Source organism: Amaranthus tricolor, chromosome 3 (assembly GCF_026212465.1).
Source record: "Amaranthus tricolor cultivar Red isolate AtriRed21 chromosome 3, ASM2621246v1, whole genome shotgun sequence".
Classification (NCBI taxonomy): domain Eukaryota; kingdom Viridiplantae; phylum Streptophyta; class Magnoliopsida; order Caryophyllales; family Amaranthaceae; genus Amaranthus; species Amaranthus tricolor.
The window spans coordinates 6,919,476-6,932,978 of record NC_080049.1 but is presented as its reverse complement, the minus strand read 5'-3'; the positions used below and the strand labels follow the sequence as shown (position 1 = coordinate 6,932,978).

Sequence of the window (13,503 nt, the reverse complement as noted above, 5' to 3'; positions counted from 1 at the left end):
GAGGTCTGCTAATAAGCCTTTGCTCGATCGGGATGGCAAGGAAAGAAAGTATTTCTGCAGGAGGTTCAAGAAAAATCATCATGGGAAAGATTGTGAAGGGAATTAGGTTGAATATAATTTCTGCCACAAGAGGGGACATAGGGAGTATGAGTGCTACATAAAGAAAGGAAGTGATAATCGACAGCCAGGAGAACAACACCGACAACAAAATCAGAGCAACTTTGGGAAGCAAGGCAACCAACAAACTGGGAGAGGTCATCATGGTAATAATGGCCAGAGGCTTCAACGACAATTTAATGGGGGACAGGGTCGGACGGAAAGAAATCGGGTTGAAGGTTTAGGAATGCAACGTGTGAGAAACCAGGGGGAGGAATGAACGCACAACCGGCTGGTGGACAAGTATCTGCGGTCAGTTCAAAGGAAGCTGACCAGGCGACGGATGTGGTTACAGGTACATTCGTCATCCATTCTATAGCTGTTAATGTATTGTTTGATTCGGGTGCAACTTGTTCATTTATTGCAAAGAGTAAAGTAGAAGAATTGAATTTAAAAACGTTTGAAAAAATATCATATATTGTGGCTGTTCCATCAGGGAAATTATATAGTTATGATAGGTTGTATAAGAATGTACCTTTAAAGATAGGAAAAGTTGTCTTTCCTAGTTATTTGTACATGTTAGACCCAGATCTAGACCCTAATTTTTTCATTGGACTTAGACTCGGACCTAGATCCATAGGGTCTGAAAATTTGGACCCAGACCCTTAGGGTCTGGCGGGTCTAGGGTCTAGATTTGGGTTCAAAACAATTTCTTTTTCCTGAAATTTTATTTAAAATATATACTCCTTCCGATTCATAGAAAATGGGACATTTACTTTTTCACACTATCCAATGCACTTATTTAATACTTAATATCTTTTATTATATATAATGAAATATTATAAAATGTAGATATTAATAATCTTTGCATTGACACGAATTAAACAAAATCTCACTTGACTATGTTTCGATTTGTAAATTAAGAATAAAATATAAATTAAGAATAATAAGTGAATAATGTCAAAAAGTAAATGTCTCCACTTTTATGAATTGGATGGAGTATTATACAATTTTCGACCATTCGTATAAAATTATTTAAATATTTTCGACTAACAAAGATCTTGTAATATTGTATACTAATTGAGCGAATAAGAATATACAACTTTCCAACATACAAGTTCTTATAACGAAATATTTATCAAGCCGTTGAATTTTTAAAGTATAAATACAAAAAACAAATTTCAAATTAATATGAATTGACAAAATTTAAAAAATCACTTATTGTTCAGAAATATAACAAAATTTCAAATCAAACTATTAAATACACATGATAGCTAATATACTCTTTCCGTTCTTTTTTGTTTGTCCACTTTAAGTTTTTTCACGTTAAAGAGAAAAATTTAAATTTGATTTTTAAAGTCTATATTCAATACAAGATATATTCATATGGAATCTTGTTAGATTCATTTTGATACAAAGAATTTTAATATGTAATTTTTATAACTTTTTATTATGCGTACTATGAGATATCAAGGCTCAATATTTGCTTTGAAATACGTAAAAAAAGTATAGTGGACAAACAAAAAGGAAAGAAAAGAGTTAAATTTAAAAAGATGTAAATGGGTCCATAGGTCGGATCTCTACCAGATTTGGGTCTCAAACCTGTGGACCCAGACCCGAACCCTAAGGTTATGGACCCAAATTCGACCCGGCTTCATAGGGTCCCAAAATAATTGAATCCAAACCCTTAAAATTAGGGTCGAAGCGGGTCGGTTCTAGACTCTTAGGGTCCAAGACCCATGCCCATCATTACTATGTGTAGTAGACTTGTTTTAAGCTTCCTTTGGAAGCTACTCTAATTTTCCCTCTTCACATTTGATTGCTCTTACTATCTAACGGTCAAGAAAACGTAGAATCATCCACACCTTACACGTATACAATTTAAGTCAGTAATACACGGTTCACACTCCTCTCAATCTCTCATAGTCTCTTCAACTTCCGAATTCGTCACTTCTTCTCCCACGCCATTAAAATAAACCCAGTAGAAACAGTATAACCCACTGAAACAATGGACAATCCAAACTATTTCAGCCTTTCCATGATTCAAATTAGAAGGAACTTCTTGGGTTTTTGCTAAATATTGATCAGCTTAAAGAAATGTCGACTCAAACTAAGATCAAGGTTAAAGATGATGGTATTGGAGCGTCCAAGAGGAGAAGCATTGCGGAAGCTGATCACTGGGCGTTTCTGGTATTTAAGAAATTCTCCTTAAAACACTCATTTATATCAGTTTGGGGGGTTCAATTTAGGTTTAATTTGGGTTTAATATTGAGTAATATGAGTTCTTTTCATATGGGGGTTTTCCCCTTTCCTTTTCATGCCAATTCAACATCTGGGTGTTTCCTGGATTTCTTGCTTTTAGTTCTACTGAATATTGTTCTCATTGAGTTATTAGTCCCCTGAAAAGTAAAAATTACCCTCTTTTGTTTGAATCCCAATTGTTGGTAATATGGGTTATAAATTATTTAATCAATACAAAATGACAGGATAAATTAAACTGAGTTTCGAATTGGTTTTCATATTTTTTTATAGCTCTGCCTTGTAGTAGTAGGTTTGTTGGAGTTCTATTGTACCGGTACAACAACAATGCCAAAGCCTAAATACCAACAAATTTGTTTTGGTTTCATTAATCAATATATCGGTCATAGTGGTTGCCCTATAAATTCTTCTTCTCCACTCACTTGACTATCGCCCATCTCAACCTGTAATCTGTAAATCTTGATCAACTCTAATTTTCATTCATATCTAAGTTATATTAAAAGGTGGTTTGCAGAATGTTTGTCACTTTTTGTCTGTGATTGTTCCATATGTTTTATTGGTTAGGACTTAGGTCTAATGAAATAAATTTTTATCAGGGAAGTGTGAGAATCGTAAAGCTTATACATTTTATTAAAGTGGGATATTCTCTGTTGTGGACATGTGGTTTGATGAATAGCTGAGTAAGTGAAGAACAAGGAGTAATGTGTATGGTTTTCGGATGTTCATTCGACTATGATAACTATGTGATCCTTCTTCTATCTTGCTTTATGATTAGAAGGTTTGGTTTTTGAAATCGAACGAGTCGTAATTGTAACACCTTCATTTTTGTTTTATATGTTTATCAATCTCAGGAAGAGTTTGAGGCACCAATGTGGGCTGATCTTTCGTTGGAATCAACACTGTCGACTGAAGACAAGTGAGTTTCTTGTGATTTAAATGTGACGTTTGCTTGTGTTTGTACTCCATGGTACTTATAGTTTACTAGTAATTTGTGAGGGTTTGATCATTATGTTACTAAATATGGAAAAATTGGTAATTAGGACAGTAATTATTACACACATCTTGGAGACTGCATGATCATCTGATGTGACTAGGTTTTGGTCGGCACATCCTTACTTTAAGATTGAGGTTTTGTCATTGTTATTGTTAGTATCTTGGAGACCGTAAAAGTGAACTAATGAAACTTCACTTGGGATGGATTCAGTAGCATATGCTTAGAATTTTATATTAGCTGCTCTGTAATTACTGTGCATTTCCCGTCTTTTTGCAGTAATGATGCATGGTTTCACACAAGCCATCCGTAAGTGATCTTACACAGTTTTCACCTGGGTTTGACTACTTTAGAACGCACCCATTTATATTATTTTGTTAATGGGGTTGACTTAATTTAGGTTCCATTATCATTCTGCACGGCGTTTAAGATCTGCATTTGCACATCCGGATGTGGGGAATGACATTTTCAACTTTAACCTGCAAGGACCATGTTCTCCACATCTTCCGTTTTCTGTTTCAAAATCAAGAGGCAACAACTATAGAATTAGAGACAGGACAAGCAACTGTCGTCAAATTTGTTTAAGTAAAGGACATCCCATTAATGATTTGGGTGGTAGGTTTTCATCAATTAATTCAGTTTCAAGTCAGGAAGCTAAATCTAAAGTGAACCATGGGAATCAAAGTAAAGCTTCTAATTCAATCACCAGTGAGGTGGATGATTCAGTAAGAAGTGTGTCTCTAAAGTTTGAGTCAGCAAGCACAAGCGGGGTTTCAACAAGCACCACAAGAACTGTAAGTTGGCACCAAGATTTAAAGGATTCTGAGGAGCTGAACGATGCATTTAATCGCACTGGTGATCCAGATTCACAGTTTGCACGACCAAGTAGGGTCTCAAAAAGCACCTTGAAAACTCTAGGTTGGCAACAAAATTCAAAGGTTTCGGGGGAGTCAAAAGATTCATTTGCTCTCACAGGTGGTCTTCTAAATTCTTTGAGAACCAATCTCAGGAAAAGTCATGCCACTAGACCAGCACTGCGGCTTGAGGTCAGTGACAATACAGAAGCAAACAATCACAAAATTTCGTCAGGCAAGTTGAGTGTGAGCTCATCTTGTACTGGACCTGTTACTAAAGGCGAGGGATCTGCAGCTGTGTCAATAGGTCATTCCTGCAAAAAAAAATCAGAAGCTCGTAAATCTTGCAATTTCAAGTCCAATTTGAACTTTTCTAGTACTGGATATGATACAAAAGGCCGTAAATCTTCTGCTGGCAAGTCCCATGTAGGCTCTTCTACTGGATATGATCGAAAAGGCAAAAAATCTGCAGCTGTACCAAAATCAGATCACTGCCAGCAAGTGAAAGTAAAGTTGAATGTTCATATAGGGTCGAAAGATCACAAGTCTTCATTTGGGAGGCCTAACCAAGGATTCTCGTATGCAAAGCTTGATGTTAATGAAATGGCAGCTGGTGTCAAACTGGCTAAAGATAAAGTTTCCAATTTGAGAGATCTAAGGCAAAACCTTGCTCAAGGAAAAGGGAAAGCTAAAAAAGTGAGGGTGCCATCTGTTCGTGCTGACAATTCCTACAGCTCTAAGAAAAATGGTAGAGATGTTGCTCCTGCTGCAGCAGCCAATACCCAGAAAACTTCAAACTCAAAGGTTTGATACTTGGTGAATTCTGTCAGAACAACTGATTATATATATATATTTCTCAAGCTGACGTATGATCTGCACAGGTTTTTCTTCAAACAACTCAAAAAATTCTATTAAGTCAGTCAGGAATTGCTCAAGGCGTTGAGGGTAAAGTAGGAGGCAGGCAGTTTAATAAATTTGCATGCAGAGGAAAAGAGAACCTGGGAGGAAGAGCAGTTTCAAGTCATAGATCTGGTGACAGCGTGCCAAGTTGGAGAGTATCAGATCACAAGGTACCCGGACTGAAGTCAAAATACAATGTTGGAGTAACATCAGCTGGTTCGAAGGTAATCTAAACTTTCTCGTTATCCTATTTGTAGTAGCACTAAAAAGTCCTCTGTTTCCCTCTAAAGTCTGTTTTCTAAGTCTTGTAGACCCAATATTTTCCAATAATATGAATATGATTTCAACATGATAAACTATTATGTGTCAATTTTTCAATACAGATGAGCTTCATAAATGTTTATTGTGCTATATTGCGTACTTGATTGAAGTGGGGCAAAATTTACTAGATATTTGATTCAAGATATGTTCATGTAAACCTCACCCAAGTGTTTTTAATGAACTTGAGTATAAATTGCACCAATTGTGGCCAAAAGACCAAGCTAGGTGAGTAATGGATAACTAGTTACACGAGAATACCTTCACAATGCAATCGGTGATTGAACAATCTTGCAACTGTCCCTTGCTTTACTTCTTTTATTTTGGTTGGGTTTTGAGTCTTAATCTATTCACTCGCGAAATAAGAACACATGAAAAGAATGTAATCGTGATTGAACATTATGAGATCTAAAATCTATTGGCTCATAAAGCCCCTATTTGGCTATTTCTAAGAAAATATATCGTACATTGAGTTTAAAAAGAAATCTAATTTAGTAACATCTTAATAACAATGTGCTTATCCATTTTCGCAGTAGCAAGCTTCAGTCAATTCTTGCATATGACGTGTTGTTGAAAAGGCCTCGGAGTCCTGTATCTCCTCCATCTAAAATCACCTTTGCTGAATTTCTCCAACTTAAATTAGGAGCTCTAGAGTGATGATTTATGATAGAAGTATAGCTTTGATCCTCCTTGACCCAATGCTTTGACTTTTGACCCAACATTCCTCTGATTAGGAATGCACAAAACCCTAACTACTAAAAACAGGAACTATTAAAATAGAAAATTAATTACAATAGTAATTTGTTTCTTCATGGATATTTCTATCCTCCAGGCAGAAATATTGCACTATTCATTCATCACCCTTAAATTGTGATTAGTTTTTAATTTATAAGTTAAAGCATAGTCAAGTGGGATCTTTGTCTTGATCACCACTCATAGAACAAATAACCAATGTGCCTACTTGATACTTAAATCTATGCACCCACGCATCAAAGTTCATAAACTAATGCCGTTTATATAAACTTGTATTGCTCTTTGCAATCTTAGTATGGTTTACAGATAGCTTTGTTCAAGTGTATGTGTAATAATGAAAATTTTCTTCTCTTGAATCATGGTTAAGCTCACCATTGGTTGCTTACATTGATCCAAAGAAAAGCAAAGTGTCTCCTGTTCAAATTTTCTTTGGCCTTAGTCTGCAAATCTGTTAATCTTTACTCTTTCACATGCCATTTACAGGTGAGGATTGATAGGATGAATGATGCCAAAAAGTCCCTAAATGCTCGAGTCTATCTTAGATGAAAAATGCTGATACAGATATTGGCTTTGTATATATATGTATATGTACTGTTTTGCCCAAATACTTAACAGCCAGTATTCTACTCTTGTTTGCTACATACCTCAAACAAGGGTCGTGAACCTTCGTACTGTAAGGTATGGGTAAGGTGAAATGCATAGCGAATTTCTATAGGACTCTACTTTACCCCTGTTCGGCAAAAAAAAAATTAAGAATTCTGGATAAAACAAGGATCTGTTGCGATATCTTACATAAACGAGTATGTATGTTGAAGTACTATCTGTGCCGCAAAGGTTTGACCTCAACCCAACTGCACAAATATTGGTTAACCAGGAACTGCTTAAAGGCTGTTTCATGTTTACAAGCAAATTTTGGCATTCCCATCTTTTTGATTTGCTGTTGTCAATACATAAAAGGTATCATCTCATATTCTTGTTCTGATTTGCATAAGTAGTTTCTCTGATTTTTTTTGTTTTTCGCATTTGAAATATGGGAGGAACAAGGAGAGTATCGATTTCAGAGAAGTTTTTTTGGGCGGTATTACTTTTTTTTTTTTATGCAGTTTTTAAAGTAATTTGTTTAAATATATATCATAAAAATTATAAATGATACATAATAAAAAACTATATTAATTAAGATAAGATGAATCTTACAAAATATTACATGGATATATTTTATTTTATCTACATTTTTAAACATTTATTGTTAAATTTCTCTCTTTAAATTAAAATATTATAAATGAGAAAAATATTAGAAAACATAGAGAATAGTTGGTAGTTGGAATAAAGGATTGAGAGCATTGAAGATAGAAAGTAGCAATAATAAAAAGTTGCAATATTTAATCACACTTAGAGCTGTTCAAAACAAACCCGACCCGAAAATCCGACCCGGAATCGAAAATTATCCGACCCGAAAAAAATGTAAATTTTTTAGGTTTACCGAACCGCAATTACCCGAACCGATACTTCACTCGAACCGTTTGATAACCGAAAAGGGCAAAATCGAACTCGAACTGCAACCGAATTTTATAATCGACATATAAACCTTAACCGATGTTACCAGAACTGAACAGTGATCGACCCGAGTCAAATCCGACCCGAATTATGCACGTAACCGAATGTAACCTGACTAAAACCGATTAAGATCGAACTGTTTTTAACCCGAACTGATACAAACCCGATCGATTATTAATCGAACTGTTTTTAACCCGAACTGATACAAACCCGAACCGATTGTAAATTGAACTGTTATAAATCCGAATCAAATTTTCACCTAATTTTAACAAATTAAGTCCAATTTTAGTTTTCTAATAATACGGAAAAAGGAAGAACACAAGTTCTAAACAGAAGAGATTGCATACAGAATATATATATATATATATATATATATATATATATATATATATATATATATATATATATATATATATATATATATATATATATATATATATATATATATATATATATATATATAAACTAATTGAAATAAATTGACCTGCCTATTAGGGCTGGCAAAAGCTGACCCGACCTGCTAACCTGATCTGAAACCGACTCGAAATTAGCGGGTTTGGGTTTAGATTTTTGACCCAATTAATTAAATGGGTCAACTCGACCTGATCTGTTTATTAAATGGGTTAGGTTCAGGTTGAATATTTAAACCCGAAAAAAACCTGTTTAACCCATTTATTAAATTTAAGACGGATCAACATTTGCCAAATACTTCGTAAAACTAAGATAATACCAATTACCATGTATTGAGGGATTTGTCAGCTGAAGATGACTTTTAATAAGAAAGGAAGTTGTCCCACATCGGCTAAGGGATTTGTCAGCTGAAGATGACTTTCAATAATAAAGGAAGTTGTCCTATATCGGCTATGAAAGATACTAATATAAGAAAATTCCTTTAAATAACTTCCACAGATTTCATACCAACTTACGCAGCCACGCCGTGAGCACAACGCGAACTATTCTTTCGCCTTTTACTAAAGAATACCGTGTGCTCGCTGCATTAAGTGGCATACGTTTATTTTTGGAGGAAGCCTTTAATTAAGGTTAAATGGGTCAAATGACCTGAAATATATGAATTTAATGACCTAAAAAAAAAGTAAGTTAAATGGGTCATTAGCAGGTTGAACCAATCTGCTATAGATCAGGTCGGGGTTTCAATTTTTGACCCATTAATTAAATGGGTCAAGTTCAGGTTAAGGGTTTATTGACCCATTTATATATGATCCGAACCTGAAAATGACCCAACCTGACCTGTTTGACACTCCTATTTGCTATATCTGATAAAACAATCGGTAATTATTTTTTGTAAGTAAATGAGCATACATCAATTAAAAACCTGACTATTAACTTATTTCGATATTGACTCGATCAATAGTTATCCGTAACCGATAAATACTCGAAAAATAAAGCTCGAACCCGATCTGTACCCGAAAAAATCGAACCAATTAGTAATCGATGACAACCCGAGACCGATTGACACTCGACACGAACTTCAACCGACACCGAATTGATGCTAACCCGATAGCTTGAATAACCGATCTCTAACCAAACCGTGACTAACCGACTCGACCCGAGTATGACCCGTTGTAACACACAGCCGAAAAATAACCGATCAGAAATGCAACCGAACCGAATAACACCCGTCCGAAACCGACCCGATCAACCGAATGAACACCTCTAATCACACTAATTAGCCCATTCCACTATGCTAAATGATCTTCACCATTTTCACCCATTGAGATCACTTATAGATGGACAACTAAACTAATACTTCACGACTAATATTATTGTAAATACCAGTAATACAAATATGATACATTACGACCAATACAATACTAATACAACTATTAATATAATAATACTATGCTATTATACAAATACGACTAACACTAAACTAATATGACAAACATTATATTAATTATACATTAATGCGATACAATACTATTACACCTAATACTACACCAATATGACTAACACTGTACTAATTATATATTAATAAGACTAATACATAACTAATACACAATTATACATTAATAAGACCAACACAATTCTAATACACCTAGTTTGCAAGAAGAATCACTAAATAACTTGTGGCCTATTGGTTGGAGTGTCGTGTGTTGCCTTTGTTGAGTAGGTCTAAGGTTCAATTCCTTACTCGCTTGAGGAAAATTGGTGTCGGTTATGAAATTAGTGTCAGTCTTGGTTGCGATTGGCTACACTTGTTTGGTCGTCAAAGGCATATGACTACTATTTACAACTATAACGGTCTATATAACGACCAAACGCATTTGGTAACCATATGATCTTTATAGGCCTATAACAAAACAAAAATTAAAATGAAACTTCCAACATTCGAGAATATAATGAGAGGATTAGATCTACATAATAGAAGATTGTATAAATAGGGTTTGGTATTTCAGGAGGGACGGAGGGTATTAATTTTGGATTTAGTTTTTGAAGAAAAATATGAGAATTTTGGGGTAAGTACGTAGTTAAATTTCGTTGTCTTTTTTGTAAATAATATAGGTTATGTTAAGTGAGGTTATTTCTATCAAAATTTATGTTAAAAAAAATAGAATATTCAATGTAAGATGAAAATTTTAAAATTTACAAATTCTTGTATAAGACGGGTTCTAAGACATGCCTCATACTAATAGTCTAATAATAGAAACTTTTAGCTTATGTGCTTCTTGTTGAGGTCGTGTCAGCGTGAGATGGTCTCATACAAGACGTGAAAAATGGAAAGAAAAAAATAATAAGAAAATTCCATGTGGTGATCCTGAGTGTTTGGCTATTTCACAAATATTTTTTAAATTCGCGTGGTGTCCTTGACCTTTCAAGTTTTCCATGTGGTAGACAAAATGATAAGTTGGTTAAATTAAGTACTTTTTTCAACTAGAACGCAAAATATGTGGCTAATTAGGATGATCATGACGTTTGTACTTTTTTTGAAAAAATGACGTTACATTGAGTAAAGATAGCGTAAAGTTAATAAAAAAAACTTCTCTTTTGTCTATCATGTAAAAAAATTAAAAGGTAAAACTCACTACGTAGCTTAAATTAAATGTTTATATACCACATAAAAAAACCCTAAAGTTCAAAGAGTAAATAACAACGAAGGAAATGCTATATCTTTATTTAACGTCGTTAGTGGAGGAGTTATATATTGCAATTTGCAATGCAATTTTTTATTCTAGCAATGCTAACTTATACATGACAGATTGAAAAAATTGTTTGTTTACATAAAAACTGCAGACTCTTATTTAATATTACTCGCTTCTTAACAGTAAATAAATAATTAATTACAAGCAACTATTGTTAACATGAGGAGATAGCTCAGTTGGAATAACAGTAAATAAATAATTAATTACTCGCTTATTTAATATCGATTCATGCTCACCGCAAATTTGTTTTATCCATTAATTACAACATAAACTTTTTAAATTTATTAAATGGTATACACTCTTTTTGTTTTTTTTTATTTATTTATTTATTTTTTTTTTAAATTTTATTTATGTGGACCAACTTACATTTGGTAACAATAAACATTTTAATACTTGAGTGAGCCAATGAGATTTTAGTGAAATGGGGAGTACATGAGTGACATATAATCTTAATTCTCATAAAATTTTAAAAACAAAATTTTAGAATTTGTAATGTTTACTTATTAGTTCAATTTCATTTAATATAATTCATAGTGTACCTCATAAAACATAAACCCTTACTATATAATTCATAGTGTATCTCACACCCATTCACCACCCACTAATTAATGAATATCCATGTTCGTTCAAACTAGGATGAATGTAGTGTCAAATCTCTATTATTTTATCCGCCTATCATTCTTAACTCCTATAGTCTACCTTATATAATATCAACTAAATGAGACGATCTCATGGTGAGACTATGTCTATCGGGCTTAACCCATTTACGTTTAGCGTGTTAAAGTGATCACTTACAATTTTAAAGTGATCAGTTAGAAAAATATGCAGATTATATATACCCATCTAATGGTGAGACGGTTTCATAGCGTTGATCTATCAAATATCAAAATGTGCACCAAAAATCTTATACATGAAGAAATCACACACCTATACATAGTACACAAATAATAACGGAATAAGTAATATATAAGCAAAGCTTGAACGTAAAAAGTCCACATGAACGGGTATGGAAAGAGTGATGGGGCAGATGAAAAGGAGGAGGGATTGGCATGGGTCAGCCACAACTGGAGTCAGGTAAAGGAATCTAATAATCCTAATAATAATAATAATCCATTTTCTTTATATTATATTTTTGGTTATGTTTTTTCCTTTGTTTTTATTATGGGTTACATTAATGGAGTGGGGAAGGAAGGGGATTGAGAAATGAATGTATGAGACATGAGTATCTTTAATGGTGGGGACTTTCACTAACTTCTCCCTCCTTTCTCTTGTCTTTATGTCTTTTACTACCATTTATCTCTCTCTTAGCCCTATCTGACATTAACATTGTTCTTTCGCTCTCTTTCTAACTATCTTTGCTTCTCTATCATCAATGCCTCTACTTATAACATTTTTACTCTTTAAGTTTAACTAATTGTCAAACATGTATTTATATGTGTCAAAGGATCAATTTAACTAAAAGATAAAGCTGATAGTTGCAACTCGAAAATATATTTGATAATTTCTTAATTCACACGGAAATATTTTGGATTAGAATTGTAAATATGATAGAAATCTCCCGCATATATAGCATTGAGTATTCCAATAGGCATAAAGAGTGAATGATTTCGTGACTTGAACTTCTTATATCAATTATTATGTCAAGTGACCGATTCTTACACTAAAAGTTTACGTTGATATATAGTCGAAAATCCATGTGATATATATTCTATTATGTTCTCTTTCAAAAATTTGATTTTCATATGGATGCACCGTATGTTCTTCTCAAACTTGATGATGATATAATAGCATATACGTCGTGATAAAAGTTGGGTGATAATGAGATTCAATCCATGACTTTCTTTTAAGTTGGCTTCTAAATTCTAATACCATGTTAAGAAACCAACACTAATAAAATTTTTAATTGATCATTATTTCATTGCTATTTTTAATTATTCACATAAATTTGACCTATGCTACACATGATAAGAGGAGGGTTAACTACTCATAAACTCGAAAGGTTTTCAACCTAAAACTAATTGCTATTAGGAGTAGTCCATCATATAAAGTTGGATTTTACGCTTATATTGGAATCTTTGTGTCACCGGCTCTCTGCTTTTTTTAGGTAAAATGAGCATTGTCTATGAAAAAGTAAGATTTTTGGAGGTATAAAAACACCAAACAAGTTAGATCAAGAAAAGAAGAAAAGTAACGAACGGCCAAAACGTCCAAACATTTGAAGGCAAAAATCTAATACCTGATATTGTTTTGATTACAATGATTGGTGCACAAGTCAAAATGATGCGAGATTAGCGTTATTGGAAAAAAAAAATAATTTAAGATCTTTCTAATGACATATTATTCGCCCAAACGAACTACTAAGTAAAATTTTATAGCCATTTTATGATAGTAGTCTCCTTAAATCTACGCGGGCAAAGCCCAATTCGGAAATTAGTTAAGGTTCTGGCTAATCAAAGTCTAATTAGCAATTTTAGGATTAGTTCTTGTTAGAAATGTTCAATAATCAAGTGATTATTTTGTAAGTCGTTTAACGTAATTAAGTCAGTATACAACGAGATGTTAATTTAGTCTACATTGAATAACGTTTATGTTTTATTAGAGACCAATAAACGTCACT

General features: G+C 33.5%; 1 protein-coding gene and 1 non-coding gene across 2 annotated transcripts; both read left to right on the top strand.

Moving 5' to 3' along the window:
• The first annotated feature begins 2,006 nt into the window (after positions 1 to 2,006).
• Positions 2,007 to 7,081, top strand: LOC130807301 (uncharacterized). The gene is made up of 6 exons (XM_057672456.1): positions 2,007 to 2,286; positions 3,207 to 3,271; positions 3,626 to 3,655; positions 3,747 to 5,004; positions 5,082 to 5,324; positions 6,655 to 7,081. Exons 1-6 carry the CDS (start codon positions 2,194 to 2,196, stop codon positions 6,715 to 6,717), a joined length of 1,752 nt encoding a protein of 583 aa, XP_057528439.1. The 5' UTR covers positions 2,007 to 2,193; the 3' UTR covers positions 6,718 to 7,081.
• Positions 7,082 to 8,653: 1,572 nt separating this feature from the next.
• On the top strand, positions 8,654 to 8,769 carry LOC130809536 (U5 spliceosomal RNA). Its single transcript, XR_009040839.1, has one exon. It is a non-coding gene; the product is annotated as a U5 spliceosomal RNA (small nuclear RNA).
• The last annotated feature ends 4,734 nt before the right edge of the window (positions 8,770 to 13,503 follow it).